Source organism: Mesoplodon mirus, assembly GCF_964341445.2.
Source record: "Mesoplodon mirus genome assembly, chromosome: 2".
In the NCBI taxonomy this organism is placed as follows: domain Eukaryota; kingdom Metazoa; phylum Chordata; class Mammalia; order Artiodactyla; family Ziphiidae; genus Mesoplodon; species Mesoplodon mirus.
The window spans coordinates 66,342,668-66,359,359 of record NC_138977.1 but is presented as its reverse complement, the minus strand read 5'-3'; the positions used below and the strand labels follow the sequence as shown (position 1 = coordinate 66,359,359).

Sequence of the window (16,692 nt, the reverse complement as noted above, 5' to 3'; positions counted from 1 at the left end):
TAAAGCCCTCACAGACAGAATGCTGCCTGGCACCTTCCGTGGCCTCTGTTTACTATAGAGTCAGGGGGTCCCGTGCCGGGACAGAGTTGCAATGGAGAACACTACACAGAGCAGTCTTTTAGAATCCTGAATGTACTGATTCATTTTTATTTTAATTTGTGTTTTATTTTAAATAAAAAAAATCTTAAATGAATGCAGTGGAGCCTCAGGGTTAAGGATGCTGATTCTGGAGTATAGGCCTGGGCTTAAATCCCAGCTCTGCCACTTCTTAGCTGTGTGGCCTGGGGAAATCTCTGCAGCTTCTCTGAGCCTCAGTTTCCTGGGCTGTAAATTGGGGATGATCACAGCACTTACACCAAGGGGTCACTGTGGTGATGGAATGAGATGATGTGCACCTCCCTTTAGCCTGTTTTTGGGGTGTGGTGTGCCCTGGGCCCCTTGCTGGCCCTGAGATGAGGGACAGGCCCTACTTGTGGGCTCAAGAGGCCAGCAGGTGAGCTGCTGCTACTCGGGGGCTCACGCCATACCTGGACCAACCGAGATGCCAGCCAACAGGGGTGGTGACAGCCTTGGGTTTAAGTCCAGTGCCCCACCCCCACTCCCGACGATACCGTGGAGCCCCCAGCCGTCACCTACCGGCAGACTTCGGAGTGAACTTGTCTCGGTTTGCGGCACACACAGCCAGCAGTCTGTAGCCGAGGTCCAGGTCGAATCCTTGCTGAGCTGCCACTCGACTGACCACCTGCCAGCAAGATGGGGAGGAAGGGCAGGGGTGAGTCACTGTCCACGCCAGGCCTCTGAATCCAGAGTGGCAGATGTGCCCATTTCACAGGTGAGGCAGGCAGGCTAAGGCAGGTCCCCAATGTCAGGCAGAGCTGAGACTCAAACTGCCTCGTTCAGTCACTCAGCAAACACTGATAAGCACCTCCTCCATGCCAGGCCCTGGGATCCTGGGCCCTGCCCTCAGGGGTTTCCAGGCCAGAGGTAGGCCTGACCCCAAAGCCCAGGCCCTGCCACTTTCAAATCTGGCCCCATTCTAGGAGTTGGCGGGGGAATGCTGTACTACGGCGTTTTGCGTGGCCCCAGGCCAGGGTCTCTGCTCCCCAGGTGCAGCTCTTCAAATTCCCCTCAAGGAAGTCTCCCATGCCTCCCAGCTCTCCCCCATCCCTCACTGAGCTCCAGCAGTCACCACTGCGGGGCACTTGCTATCATCAATACTCCAAGCACGGTCACCACCCAGCGGCATCGGTCCCTCTTGAGTCAGAATCTGCACCTGGGGAGAAGCACTGATTTAGGACTCACTGCTTCCCAGGAGCTCCAGCTTGGAGCTGCCAAACGGACAGCTTAGAATTCCCCAGATGGACACGCCTGGTGCTCCCCAGCTCCGTGCCAAGCGCTCTGCAGCCTCTCAGACCCTAGTCCCCAAACTGCAGGGCTGTCATGCTCAGCCTGGGGTCTGTCTCCAGCGCCAAGTGCTGGCTCTGCACACGGGAGTCACCTATAAGAGCGCCGGCTGTGCATTCAGACCAGAGGTCTCCCACCCATCTCCTTGTGAGCCTCAGACGTGTGGGCTGGAAGTGGGAGAAGCCAGGGGCTGGGAGGGCTGTCAGTCCTAGGGGGTGGGGGGCAGTGAGGAACAGGACGCTCCTGGGGCCCCATGAACGGTTCCGCAGGCTCATACCTGCCCGTTCCCAGGTGTCTCGCCAGCCAGACCTGCTCCCTCCTGCCTAGCTTCCTCATTAACAGCTGCCAAATTAGGTTTCCTTATTAAGAAGAAAGGACCTTGGAAAATGGAGTCGTTTCAGGAAGTAGCTGGGGCGGCTATGGCTGTCTGGGAAAGGAGTGCTCCCAGATGTGGGGCTCATTCTTCTGAGAAAGGGAAGGCTCCGTCGTGGAGCCCCTAGAGACCACCTGCTGCAGAGGCGCTCGGAGGTCCTCAGAGGGCCGAGGCTGCCATGGGTTTTGGCCCGGCCCCTGCAGCCATTAGAACAGTTACCCATTATATGCTTTATATTTTAAGGGTTCATTACAAGGGCTCTAGAGCTACAAAGTGTGGGAAACCCACTTATCTAGGCCAGCCACCTCATTTACCATATATGGACACTTGAGGCCCAGAGAGAGTGTCCGTGTTGCACCAGGAAGGAACCAGTGGATCCTCCCTTTCCAGGACCACCAGCGCCTCCTGCCCTGCCTCCCCACCTCCATCTCCTGGGAGCTCCCTGTGCGGGAGGAAAAAGGACTTTCTCAGGTTAGAATGTTTGCTCAGCTTCTCCGCTGCAGACAGAAGCCCCTGACTCAGAAGTCTTCTGTCTCCCCAGGCCTCTTTCCCACGGGCTCTATCTGCCCCTGTACTGCAGTTCTTATGCACCCTGCCCGCCCTCCCTTGCACGGTCGGCCACATGCACGCCACGTTCCAGAGTCACCGAGCCATCCCAGGGTCGGGTCTTCTTCAGTGTTAGTCTCACTGTCCAAGCAGAAAAACCGAGGCCCCTAATTCTTTATGGCCTGTTGAGTATTTAGATTCTGGAGACAGACACTGTACATCGGGAGAAGGGTTCTGGAAGGGTCACTTCAGCTCAGATGTTGACTATGGTGCCCTCACTGGTAGGAGAGCCTTGGGGTGGATGCGAGTGAACACAGGCAGTTTGTTTGGACTTTTGCATCAGTGAGGCTGCTGTTTGTGGGCTATGTTGACACAGTGGTGTAATGAGAATGCTCGCTCCCAGGTTCGAGGGCTAAGTAAACGTTTCCTTCATAAGCAGTGAGGTGCCAAATTCTCACAACAGTTCCACAAAGTGTTATTACTATCTCTGTTTTACAGATGAGGAGACTGAGGATGAATAACAGCCTGAGGTTACAACGCTTGTTTGTGAGACAGCTAGGATGCAATGCCAGGCAGTCAGGCTGCAAGGCCTGGGCTCTTTCCATGAGAGGACTTCTTTTTCAGCCCACAAAGGGTTAAGGCCATAACTTCCAACCTGCAGTGGAGAACCCTCAGGCTCTGGGTTGAGGGCAGAAAGGCAAAGGTCCTTCTGTTTGGCCAATACTGGCTAATCCTGTTGCTCTGGTTCCAAGAAAAAAGAAAGAAAGAAACTAGCTACCTTGAGCAAGAAGGGCCTGGTACTGGTTCTAAGGGCTCCCCTGCAGGCCTGGAAGTATCTGTCACCAAGTGCCCTGAGCCCAGTGTTCAGAAGGGTCATTGGTTCCAACAGTCTCCTTTTACCAAGACAGAGAGGGTAGGGCCTGGCTGAAGGTCACACAGCACAGGTGTGGCAGAGCAGGCTAAGCTGGACCCTGCGATTCTAGAGTACCTGGTGCAGCCCCTGGCTTCCCCTGGCCCAGTCTAAGGACCCCCGGAAAGTCCGGTGAGGTGAGTCTGATTGACTGTTGTGGGGAGGGCGGGCTCAGCTGAGCAGCCTCCTGTCGTGTTTCAGGGAGGCCTTCTCCAACCCCATGGGCGTAAAGACCCCTCAGTGAAGACCTCTCCCCAACAAAGGCCTGCGGTGAGTGGCCGCAGAGCTGCTGCCCTCTGCTGGCTGCCTGGGTCCAGCCAGCTCGGCTCAGCCCAGCCCTCGAGGTGCTCCTAAGGCTGACCGGTGGAGCCTGGCTGTCTGAGACCTAGACCCTGGGGCCCTATAGGTCAGGGAGTCCAGCCCCTCATGCCACTGAGAGGGAAACTGAAGTCCAGAGGCAAGGGAGGGGGCATATTCAAAGGCATGTGACAGTTACGTTAGTCCCATAAAGGGAGTGTGTTGTCTTGAAAAGCAGTGAGCCTCCTGGCCATGAAGCAGGACAGGCTGTCTGGGAAATGCTAAAGAACGGGGTTTCTGCTCCCAGCTGGTGGCTGGACTCTGGCTTTCTATGAGGCGGTCAGGGGAACTGGCCTGTGCTCCAATCCTGCTCCATCCTATACTGTGCAACCTGAGGCAAGTTACTTAACCTCTCTGAGCCTCAGGTCCCTCTTCTGTAAAGGTACAAGGATGTCTCTCATTTCCAAGGTTGTGTGTGATGGGCTCTGCCAGTTCCATGTGTCCCAGTTCTGTCTCATGGCTATACCCTAAGCCCCTCAGGGCAGAGCCTTCATTTCCTACTTTGCTACCATTCTCAATACTGGGGTGGACAGGTATTTGTGGCCACTGCTGCTGCTGCTTTGGAGCCAGGCATGAGACGGAGTTCTGGATCTGCCAATTATTCGTTGTTGTATCTCACCCAGGTGATTTAACCTCTCTGGGCCTCAGTTTCCTCATCTGTGGAATGGGTAAAATATCTCCTCATTGCAAGGATGACAGCCAGGACCAGGCACACAGCTCAGTGAATGCTGTCTGTGACCATACACCCATGGCTTCAGCAGTGAACACTCTGAGGCTGTGGGGAATTCCTCCCTGGAGAGACGGGGAGGGCACTGCTGCTGTGCTAACTGGTTTCTGTCTCCCTTTCCCACCTCCTCTCGTATCCGTCTCCCCTCCCCTATGCTCTGGCCGCCTCAGCCTTCTTTCTGTTCCTCGAGGAGATCAAGCATGTTCCACCTTAGGGGAGGAAGGAGGAGCAAGTCCAGAGAGGCCTGACTTTGAGGGGGACCACCAGAGAGGGGGCTCAGCCCTGCTGCTAAGGGAGGGGCCAGGGAAAAACCTGGTCCTGAAGAGTAAGTAGTGCCCGTGCTGATGCCCCTCGGGAGGGGCCGTGGGGCTCCTGCACTTCTGCATCCTGGCGTCAGAGGGCATGAAGGAGAGAGTGGGGCAGGGGGCTGCCAGCGTCCCAAGGCTCTTCATCCCAGGGCCTGGCCCTGGTGTGGGAAAAATGTGTCCATTTACTGCCCAAGGCTAAGTGGTTTTTAATTTGTATCCTCCAAGTAAGCCGGATCCAGAGGAATTTGTTTCCAGAGGTCACCCAGGGGATGATAGCAGCCTGGAGGGCTCAGGCTGCCCCCTGAATGGGAAGCGGTGCGAGTGCGTGCGTCCGTGCGTGCGTCCGTGCGTGTGTGTGTGTGTGTGTGTGTGTGTGTGTGTGCTGTGGAGCGGGATGGGGGTACTCGGCAGCCTCGCCCTGCCTAGGCCCCTTGGGATCTGTCACCTGTCCTATCTCATCCCTCCCCATGGGGCACAGCTGGGGCTGAGGATGCCCAGGGGGATAGGAGGACTGGCAGCAAGCAGGGCCCTGGGGTCCTGCGGGGGTGGGGGTCAGTGGTATCAGCCTGGGACTGCAGCAAGCTGCTCCCCCTCTCCATTGCCTTGTTTGTAAAATAGCAGTGATAAGCCTTTCCCTGCCCCCTTGCAGGGTCTTCATAAGGATGCAAGGAGACAGTGCCAGGAAAATGCTGTGGGCACCAAGGGTGTCTTCTATGACTGCCCCCCCCCAACATTTCCTGCTGCTGGTTCTATTGTGCTCCAAGTGACAGTCAGACTCAGGTCTCTATGGCTGTGGCCAGTGGGCAAAAGTCCCCTTTCTGGCTAAGCAGCAGGTCAGGGGTTCAGGTGGGGGTCAGAGCTGGCCATTCAACCAAGTGTATGCCTTAAACCGGGGTGCAGAGCTGGCACTGGGCTTTTGTCTACACAGTTTCCTGTGATCTCATCCCCTGCCAGTCAGATCCTACAGTTTTCCTTGGGCTCCCTCCTCCAGGAAGACCTCCAGAATCCCTCCATCCTACCCTCCAAGGATGCTCCCCTTCAGAGCTCACACAAATCACATCCCATCCCTCACCTGCTTAAGACCCTTCAAGGGCTCCGCATTGCCCTTCAAATCATCTCCAAACTCTTCTCACTTAGCTTGCAGGCTCTGTGTTAGTTGGTTTCTGCTTCCCCCTTTGACCTCATCTTGTACCCCTCTCCCTCTCCTGTGCTCCAGACATCTGAGACTTCTGTCTGTTCCTTGAACAAACCAAGCCTCGGGGCCTTTGCACTGGCAGATCCCTCTGCCTGGAGCACCCTTCTCTCTCATCTTCCCCTGGCTGACTCCTTTTTGCTCTTCAGGTCTCAGCTGGAGGTCACCTCCACCAAGACTTTTCCTGACCGCCACCCTGCCCCCTCTTACGGGGCGCTGGGTTACATCCTTACATACTCCTTATGTGTTTAGCGTCTGCCTCCCCATTGGAAGGTAAGCTGTTTGAGAGAGGCCCACTGTGCTCACTGCACTCCCCTCGGGGGGCCCCTGTGCAGGACCTGCCCACAGCAGGGACTTGGTGAACGTTTGTTGAATGAATAGATGAATGACAGGGCTGGGGCAGGGCCAGTTTCTAGTCATCTCCTGTCCATCTGCCCAGCCAGCCTGGCCAGGGCCATTGTTGGATTCAGCCTCAGGTCCCCACCTCCTAGGCAGGGCCAGGCTTGGGATGAGGTGCTGGGGAGCGTGGCAGCCCCCCCCTCCCCCTTCACTTACGGCTACCAGCAGCTGGGATGGAAGTAACATCTGTCTCTGCCCGCAGGGCTTAGCCTGACCCAGGATCTCCACAAAGAGGATTAAGGGAGCTGGGTGAGGTGGGGGAGCTCAGGGGGCTGGAGGATAAGGAGGGCTGGGCAGTGCAGGCTGCCGCCTGATTTGGCCCAGTGGCCCTGAGGGAGCCAGATGGTGTCAGCTTCGGACAAATGGAGGAGCCCGGGGAGGGTCTTGGCTGCATCCCTGCTTCACATCCCTAATGGCCAGAAATATCCCCTCTAGAGGTAGACGGGTCTTGACTTGAATCTCAGGTCCACTTCTAACTGGCTGTGTGAACTTGGGAAGTCAGTCACAACATCTCAGTTTCCTTCTCTATGAAATGGGGAAGAAGGCAGGACCAGACTTCTCTGAGGATACAGAGAGAAGGCATATCCAGTGGGCCAAGCTCAGTGTCAGGCACAGAAGAGGTGTTCTGCAGTGATGACCTTTCACCTCTCTCTTGTCTGGAGGTTTTCAGAAAACATGGTGCCCTTGAATTTTACCTATTGATCCCGCCTAACCAGGCATAAGTCTTGGCCTCTCCTCTCCAAGCCTTGGGGTAGCTGGGCTTCCCAGCAATCTGTTTACCCACGTTCCCTTTAAAGCTGACTCAGGACCCTCTGAGCAGCTGTCCTCACTGGCCGCAGAGGTGCCCTCACACTTATGGATATAGGCCACGTGGCTGGGGACAAGCATAAGCTTTGAGCTCCTTCCACGTGGCTGTCAGCTGGCAAGCTCCGAAGCTTGGCAAATGTTACCGCTAGCTCTGGGCCTGGCCTCTGCCCAGCCTGTACCCTAGACCTTTACCAAGCTGAGTTAATTTCAGTTCCCTGGGATCTGTTGCACATCTGGGCCTTGGTGTGTGCCATTCCATGTGCCTAGAATGCTCTTGCTATCCTCAGCTGCTTGTGCAGATGTTTCAAACTCCTGCAGATGTAGAAGTGGCTCCTTTTCTCAGTTTTCTGCAACCTGCCCACCACCCAGGCCAATAACACTTCCCTTCTCTATGCTGCCTCCATTTTGTACACAATTTTCTCAACCGTCTCTTTCCACATCTGTCTCCCCACTAAAGAGGGAATCAGGCTTGGCAAGGTCTTACTCATCTTCAGTTTCCCAGGACTTAGCAGAGGGGATTGTACCTGTAACAAGGGATCAATCAGTGTTCATTTGGATGGATGGATGGATGTAATAGGAGCTCAATAAACGCTTACATGAATGGATAGATGGCTGGCTGACTATAAAAAGAGCTCAAAAGATGTTTACCTAAGTGAATGAATGAATGACTGGATAAAAGGAGGGCTGAAAACCCTTCAAGAGTCTCTCTGCTTTACTTATGATGGAACATTTACTCCCATCAGACTTGGAACTCTTCAAAGTAGGATCTGTGTCTTTCTCACCAATTGTAAAGAACCCATGTAATCCCGAGGACTCTGTCTCCCCATCAGACCAGGTTCCCTGCGGGTGTATGTGTGTCAGGGGTACACACAGAAGGGCCCACCCCTCCAGCAGCAGCCTGGACAGGCGCACTAGTCCCTAGCCATCCTCCCTGGGTGCAGGCACAGGCGGGGCGAGTACAGACTCACCGTCAAACAGCCCATCAGGCTCTGCTCAAAGGGCCGCTGGAAGGCTCGCGGGTCTCCGCACCAGTCCAGCAGCTCCGTGGCAGCATTGTGGAAGTTGGCAGGGTTCTGTAAGTGCTGTGGGAGAGGGAAAGGAGAGGCAGCATGAGGCTCCAGGACTGAGGCCAGCACACGTTAGTGTGAGAGAGTCTGGGGCCGCAAAGATCCCAGGCATCCCTGGGGAGGAGACGCACAGAAAGGGGCAGGCCAGGAGTAATGAGTTTTCTCAAACTCCTCATCCACCTTCCCTCTGCATCTCCAACCCCAGCCCGGTTCCTGGTGGCACGGGGATTAGCGGCCCCATTGCAAAGGTAGAAAAACCAGGGTTTAGAAAAGGGCACTAATATTAGATATTAAAATGTCTTCTGGATGCTGGCAGTGGGGTAGGAAACCCTGTGGGCTTCAGGAGGGTGGCATGTGGCTTCCATCCTTGGGGCTGCTGGCTCTCCCTGAGTCAGGACAGACTGGCCCTGGAGATTCCTTCTTGATAAGCACCCGCCCCCACCCTTGCCCCAGTAACCACCACCACCATGCTGCCTGCTCCGGCTTCAGCAAGCCCTGCCATAGCCAAATAGCCAGAGCAGGGGCGTCAGAAAGAGGCCTCCGGGCCACACCCAGCCGGGAAGGTGCACTCAAGCACACTGTGCCCAGGTTACTGTCACACCGTGGTCAGATGTATGTGGCTTAGCCACCCCTGTTCCCCAAACCCAGATTTCCTGGGCTCAGTCTGGCTCAGCTCGGGGGTGCAGGCTCCGCTCAGTTACGGGGTCTGAGTTAACAGAGAATGAATTCTGATGCCAAGGCGTCTAGATCCTGCTTCAGAGCCAGGCCACGGGGCTGACAGGGGTGGAGGATACCTTCCACGGCTACCCCTTCCTTCTTTAACACTTATCCATGTCTTTCCAGGCCAGGCCGAACTAGGCACTGAGTCCAGGGTCATGAAGCAGGTTGGGGCCGAGCTGGGACTCCAGGGCTGGGTGTGACCGCCTGTGGGTCTTCCATCAGGACACCTAGAAGGTGTCCACAGGGTTTGGAGTGTAAGCCAGCTGAAAAGGGGATGGTGGTACCTTCTGGGATCCCTGTGTCCTCGGTGCTGGGAGAGACTGGGAACAGCAGCTGTCCCCAGGGCAGTGGCTCTCTCCCAACTTGCAGTGAGAGTCTGCCTCACAGCCAAGGCAGGGAGGGGTCTTAGGAGCTGCCAGGCCCCAGAATTGGGAGGTGAGCCGAATGTGCTGGGGGAGCCCCTGTGGGGCTGGTGCCCTGGAGTCACACTGCCTTCATTCACAACTATCTACTGACCTAGGGCATCCCCTCCCCTCTCTGAGCCTCAGTCACCCCATCTGTAAAATGGGGATGGCAGATCACGGCTTGGTGGTGGGAATTTTTATCTTGCTTAGGGTTTCATCACTGCTACTATGACGTGGTTTGTGAAAGGCAAGATTTAAAAGTGGATGGAGGAAAGTGAAATGAACTGGAGTATCCTCCCTCTGTGGGAGCAAAGGGAGAGGGAGAGATGAAGGAAGGAAAGAGGGCAAGCGTGCAGCAACACAGCCCTCCGTTATGGGGCCACGGTGAGGATTAAACAAGATGAGGCTTATATGGCCCCTGGCAGAGCGCCTGGCGCGTGGGATGCTCCCGTGTGGGGCTGCCCTTGGTCCCCACTCTGTCTCCCAAAGGCTCCGCTGTGCACTCGGCAGCTCCCGCCCTAGCCCCACACACGGCTCTTTCTGCAAAGACAGAGCTCCCTGAGCGTGATCTTCCTGCAGAAGACAGGAGGACTTCCACGGCTAGAAGCAGACCCTTTGAGAGGGCAGCACTGGGCCCTCGCCTCTGCCGCCTGTGCCCTCTCTAAAACCTGCCCCCTCCAAGGCCACGGGCGGCATGTGGTCTCCACATGGAAAGCCATGCAAATCGGTTAATTCCCTGCCTAGCAGTCTCCCTCTGCTAACTGAGTTATTCCGTTTATTTCCATCATGTCACACCCAATTAGCAGGGTCAGCAACCACCGCCTGGTGCTCTCAGAGTTGCCCACCTACAGCACTCCCACTCTAGGCACACCTCTTTGGGGCTCTGGGCTCCCAGTCTCATGGGCCCAGTTTTCTTCTGGCCCCCAAGCATCCAGCCTCCCATATCGGTCCAGCCCACCTCTGAGTCTCTCCACTCTCGACCCAGCCAGTTCACGTGGCCTTCGGCTTGGGCTATGGGTAGTGACTCATGGGCGCAACTCATTGGTAGAAAGGACTTCAGGCACCCCATTCAGTAGCTATTGCTCTGTGGCTCTGTGGCCTTGGCCAAACCTCCTGCCCTCTCTGTGCTTTTGTCATCTGTTTAGACTACAAGGTGGCTACGTGATGCAGTGAAATGAACAGGATAGACCTGGACCAAACCCCATCTTGGCCACTGAGTCACACAGCCTGGGTGTGTTCCTGAGCTTCAGATCTCTCATCTGCAAAATGGGGTGGGGATAGCTTGCAGGGCTGCTGCAAAGTTTAGAACCAACATACGTCATGACATTCCCATTACAGAGTAGGTGTCAGGTAAAGACTGCTATTGCTCGATATGCTAGGACCTCTGTACAGTTTCGTGTTTCTCCTGCAAGCTCCTTGAGAGCAGAATTAGGGCCCCATTCACCTCCAGAACCCCCAAAACTGGCACGAGGCCAAGTCCATGCATTAATGGTTAGTGAGGAGCTAGCTGGCCAAAGGATAGTCCATCTGCAGAGCTGGCCAGGAATCTGGCAGCTTCAGAACGGGTCCTCAGTGGAGGGGCCAGGGCTGGGTGGGCTGAGCTTGGCTACCCTTTGATGATATGGGGATGGGAGCACAGATTTGAATCACAGGCAGAGGCCTCCCTGGCTGTGGCTGTTACTGGATACTAATACCCCCTCCCTCCCCAGGAAGCCTGCCCATCTCTACAATTTCTCAGAAGATCCTCCTGGGCTATATCCACTGGCCACTGAGTCTGTTGGAGCAGGAGTTGGGGACACCAATGCCCAGATTAGGGACTGGCTACCCAGACCAAGTGATGAATGCATTTTATCAGTCCATCTGTGAATCAAATGATCCATCCATCCATCTACCCATCTATCCATCCATCCAAAAATCAATCAATTCATCCATGCATTTATCTACTTGCCCACCAATCCATTCATCCATTTACTACTTTATCCATCACTCATCCATCCATTCATCTACCTACCTATCTTCCTATCCATCCAGAACTTATCCAACCACCCACTCATCCATTCCTTCATCTATCCATCATCTATATCCACCTACCATCCGCTCACCTAACTGCCTTTCCATTTGTCCATCCATCCACCCATCCATTCATTCCCTTAGCTATCGATCTGTCAGTCCACCCTTCTCTCATTCTTCCCCAACATATCTGGGCCCCACCCTGGCCTGGACTCTGCTGACTTACAGAGGAATACGGCACATCCTCTGCCCCTGAGGAACTCAGCCTGGTGGGAGACCTGATGTATACCTTGCAGGGCTTGTATCTTAAGGGAGAAACAGCAGGATGGGTGAGGTAACTGGGTGCCCAGGAGGCACCAGGGCTCAGAAATGGGAAGTGCAGATACTCAAAAGGGCACCTGGGGTTTGGGGAGGTTGCTGTGCAGGAATTAGCTGATTTGCATGGCTTTGTATGTGTAGCCCAGATAAGCCTGTGGGGACATGAGTAGGGCATGTTGTAGAGTGGGCACTGGTTCTCCCTGTACCTGAGGCTGAGAAAGGAGAAAGGTAGCTGAGACAGAGGCCTGGAGGGAAGATGGATAGCCAGGTGCTCGGCGGCTGGCGAGTGCCAGCAGTGGCTAGAACCGGGGTGGGTGGACAGGGAAGGCTGTGCTGTAGAAGTCAGGCAGGACCAAGAATCGGAGGGTGTGAGGCCCCCGATGGGAGCCACAGCTCCACCAGCCAGAGGTAGGCACAGCCAACACACGCATCATCCTCAGGGCACGCAGACCTTTCTCTTCTAATTAGGATACGGGACATCTGAGAATCAACAGTCTTCAGCCAGCCGCGGTCGCCCTCTGGGGCAGCTGAGGAGCAGACAGACATCAGTGCTGAGCTGTGTCTGCCTGGAAGTGCGGGATTGGGCGTGGAGGACACAGGGAGCTCTGGATAGCCCAGGGTGGGGGGGCATCTGGACAGTCTGCTCACCCTCACAGGTGTGCTACTCTCTGGCCCAAACGCAGAGCTCTGTGTGTGTGTGTCTGTGTCTGTGTGTGCAGGGCAGGCCGGGGGAGGGCAGTGGAGGCGATCCCTGGCTTTTCAACAGCTCTGGGACCCAATGGCTGGGTGTGCATCACAATGCCCATTTACAGACAACGGGAGATGAAGCAGTGACTTAATCAAGGTCAGGAAACCAATGAGTGGTGGAACGGGGGCTCAGGTTCGCTGACTGGTAAATCTGAGTCCTGTGTGCCATGCTTCGAGAGGGCTGCTCCTGGATGGGCTTCTGCCCCCGCTTGATCCCTGGGAGGCCCAGGGACTAAAGGGCGCCCTGATTCCTGCAGGGAATCAGACGCAGAGAGAAAAGTCAAGTTGTGAGCAGGTTTTAGGGGGAGCTGTTTGCCCAGCACACAGAGGGCTCTGGCATAGGGGCTTGACTGTATTATTGGGGGTGGAGCCATTGACAGCTGATCCCTCATGGGCGGAGGAAACTGGGTCAAAGGCAGAGCTGGGAGAGAGTCCCGCAGAGCCTAGAGGCGGAGGAGAAGGAGGGAAGGGCAGGGGAGGAGGAGCCCATCGTCTGGTTTCTATTCTGCGACGGGGAACAGAGGCGTAATTGGCGTTTGGGAGAGCTGTTCGGTGGAGTTCAATCTGTAACAAGTCTCTTCAATTTCCTCTCCTCAGACCCGGCCCAGGCTTCTGAGATTGCTCTGCCTGATGCTGATGGGACAGCACACATCCCTCATTCCTGCCGACTAGCCTCAGCTCCACTGGGCCCTGGTGTTCGGGGGGGAGGGGCATGCTGGGTGGGGGTGGGACTGTGAGCTCTGCCCCTGCCTCCCCCCGGGGTCCTGAGGCCAGAGGGCTATGCTGGCTACCCGAGCTGCCAGCTAAGCCCGCCTAAGCCAGGGGCCTCGCCACAGCTGTCCCCTCCCTGTCACTGAGACACTGAGGACGAGAGGCCCCGCCACAGTGAGCTGATCACCTGCCGCGTGCCAGCCTGGGCTACGTGCTCCGCCCACAATGTCCTCAGAGCGTCCTACAAGGTCAGCCTTATTGGACCACTTCACGGGGGAAACTGAGGCTCAGAGAACAGAGGGACAGGCCTGAGATTATACCGTGGGTGAGTATGTGGAGGAGGGAGGGTTTGGGCTCAGGTCAGTTTGATGGCATAGCCTCTGCCCCTTCTGCCATATCTGCTCCTTCCTGGAGTAAAACAACACCGGAGCCTGTGCAGGGACGCTGCTGCCCTGGGCTGCAGGGAGGCTGAGCCCAGAGGGTGGCCGCTGGTCACCACTGGGGGGCATCTGCCGGCCAAAGCGTAACCAGGCTTCTTAAAGTGGGGACCTCTGAGCCCACCGTGAACAATCCAGACAGGGTACTGGCAGGCGAATCGCATCTTAAGCTTGGTGTGAGCACAGGCAGGAGGGGGAACTTGTACCCTCTGGGACGAGGCCCTCCTGGCACCAGTGGGGCTGGACCGTGTGACTTCGGGTGACTCCCTTCCCCCTTCTGGGCGGTGGTTTCCTCTTCTGTAAGACGGTTGAATTTCCCAGGACCTTTCCTTTTCTGTTTCTTTACAGAGAACCCCTGGAGCAGAGAAGTGGGGAGCTTGGGTCTGGGAAGGAGAGTAGGCACTTCACTGCATCCTCAAAACAGCCCAGAGTGCACAGCAGAGCTCAGAAAGGGCACGACACTGGCCCAAAGTCTTACAGCTGGGAAGGGAAGGGAAGGGACAGGAGAGAGCCGGCCTTTGAACCCAGGTGAGTGATTCCAGCGTGAGGCTGGTCCGTGCCAGCCACATTCTCACGAGGTGGGCAGTTGGGGAGACTTAGGCAGTCAGCCTTGCCCACTGTCACCTCCACCCAGCACCTTGGGTGCTCAGCTACACAGTGTAGAGCATCCCCACTGCTCTGCCCACCTCGCCTGCCCTGCCCTCGCCAGCGGGCCTGGTTGCCAGAGGTGGAGGAGCAAGCCTGGGCCACACACCCACCTGCTTGATGCACTGCAGTCGGTCATTGGTCTGTTGGATGTGCCTGTCCATAGAATTCATTCTGGCCGTTTCACTGGGTTCTACCCGAGAGCCATGAACGTTGTCCAGCCTGTGAAGACAGAGGAGAGTGGGTGTCACTGGGGTTGTGCCAGGCCCGCCGGCCTCATCGCCACCCTCCTGCCCTGACACAGGCGTGCTGGCCTCGGTGGCTCCCAGTGGGTTCAAGGGCCCTTCGTGAGCTGTGGTGGCCTCTGCCCTGGGCAGCCCCGCGCTGGAAGGAGGAACTGCGGCCACGGCCAGCCAGCGCTTCTCCACGCTCAGCCCTGGGGGAACCCCATCTGGGCTGAGGGCAGAAGGTGCTCCTGGGTGTTCTCTGTGGGTGGCTCATGTGGGCACTGGGCAGGCGTGTCCACCACGCATTTCTACACACATGTGCGTGTTGGGCGGCAGTGGTAGGGACGACGGCTCCATCCGCAGGTTCCCAGCACAGGGCTTACCCACTCGATGTGGCTGTGTGTGCGTGTGGGCGCGTGTGTGTGCACATGTGCACAGGGATCTTCTCACATGCCGACCTTGACTGCATGTGTGGTCTAAGTGCAGCAGCCCCGTCATGGGTGCCCTCCCTGAATCCCCCACGCCTTAGAGTTTGCAAACCACAATTCCATGTTTCCCCTTTGCCCTCCCGGGAAAGAAGGAGGGCAACCCTCAGCACGGCCCCCCTTTTCCAGATAAGGAGACTGAGGCTCAGAGAGAGGAAGGGAGTTACCCGGGGTGGCACAGGGAGCCTGTGTCAGAGCTCGAACGAGGCCCCGGGGCTCTGACTGCCAGTTCACGGCCGAGTGGTTGGGGGACACAGCTGTCACACTCAAGAGGCTCAGTCTTGGGTTTCCCTGGTGGCGCAGTGGTTGAGAGTCCGCCTGCCGATGCAGGGGACGAGGGTTCGTGCCCCGGTCCAGGAGGATCCCACATGCCATGGAGCGGCTGGGTCCGTGGGCCATGGCCACTGGGCCTGCGCGTCCGGAGCCTGTGCTCCACGACAGGAGAGGCCACAGCCGTGAGAGGCCCGCGTACCGCAAAAAAAAAAAAAAAAAAAAAAAAGAGGCTCAGTCTTCCTGAATGGCGCTGGGCCTGGGGCACATGAGCATGCATGTGAGGAGGCCCCCGGAGCCCCCAGGCCTCTCCAGGGAGGCCTCGACTGCAAAGGCAGAGGTGGAGATAGCGATGGAGGAGGAGAGGCAGCGAGACAGAGAGAGAAGAGAGAGGTTTCACCTCTGGTCCCCCCACTGCTCATGGGTCCAGGTCCTCGGGCCAAAGCATACGTCTGCTCATCACTGGCTGTTTGCCCTCCCATAAGCCAGGCTGTAGACACATGGGTCAGATATAGGGTGCTCAACAGAGGCCCCCAGCACTTGGCCTTCTCTGCTATTCCAAACCCCCTGATGGCCCCTCATCTCTGTCCATATCACCAGGTCCCATCTACCAAGTACATTCTGTAGGCTGGGCCCTTGCATTCTCTTCTCGACTCCTCACGCCTACTCTGTAAGACTAGAAGCATCTCCATTTTACAGATGAGGAAACTGAGGTCTGAAATCTGCCAAGTCCCATGGCTACTGGAAGCTTGGACCGTGTCTGTCTGCCTGTCTGCTCCCATGCCCTGGCTCTCTGCCCCCAGCATGGGCACCCTGGGTGGGGAAACTGACACCATGCCTGGCCGCAGCCTCGCAAAGAATGCCCTGTTCCTCTTCCAAGGAGTTCTTCACTACACAGCTCCTTTAAAGCACTTCTTATTGTTCCATTTGTGCTTGAAAAGGCAACTCATCTGCGTGGTTCAAAAATCACGGGTGTCCAGTGAAGTGCTGGCCTTGTTCAGCCCCCAGGGGCCTTTCCGGAGAGAACCAGTGTCATCCGTCTCCTTCTGAGGGATTCACCTTAGAGAAGCAAATATCTATGTGTACTATCCCCTGCCACTCCTTAAAAAAAAACCCATAAAACAATAGCATTCTGTACACACTATCTGGACCTTGCTTTTTTCCTCTTAATAATATCTCAAAGTTTATTCCACATCAAGACATAAAGAGCCTTTTCACTTCTTAATGGCTGCACAGTATTCCCAGGCACCGATGAATCATTTATCCAACCGCCATCTGAATGTCCACCCCTGCCAGGTGCCGTCCTAAGGCCCGAGGTCCTAGAAAAGGCCCTTCTCCTCCAGGGGCTCACACTCTAGCCCAAGTGATGAGGCCTGAGCTGTCCCCAGATTTTATTATTGCCAACAGTGTTGAAGGATTGCCTTTTATATCAGCCACATCATTATGTGTGAATTAATCTAGAGAACACGCTCTTGGAAGTGGAGTTTCTGGGTCATTTAGGCATTTGCACTTTGATAAATGCTTGCTGGATTCACCTTATCTTGGAGCTTTCCAGCAAAAAGGTAAAAATGGGAGTAGCATCCCCACATTGATTTCTCCTACCCTCACCCCACCAGCATCCTTCCATT

At 56.1% G+C, this 16,692-nt stretch overlaps 1 protein-coding gene across 3 annotated transcripts in view; it reads right to left on the bottom strand.

Moving 5' to 3' along the window:
- The window catches only part of ZMIZ1 (zinc finger MIZ-type containing 1), a 234,348-nt gene that overhangs the window by 94,480 nt on the left and 123,176 nt on the right, over window positions 1–16,692 (bottom strand). For all 3 annotated transcript variants that reach the window (XM_082629392.1, XM_082629394.1, XM_082629393.1), the window contains exons 5-7: window positions 14,196–14,304; window positions 7,992–8,105; window positions 637–742 (exon numbers count right to left, since the gene is read on the bottom strand). In XM_082629392.1, the coding sequence (XP_082485518.1) occupies window positions 637–742; window positions 7,992–8,105; window positions 14,196–14,255 (280 nt within the window). In that variant the 5' untranslated portion in view covers window positions 14,256–14,304. The remainder of the gene's footprint in view (window positions 1–636; window positions 743–7,991; window positions 8,106–14,195; window positions 14,305–16,692) is intronic.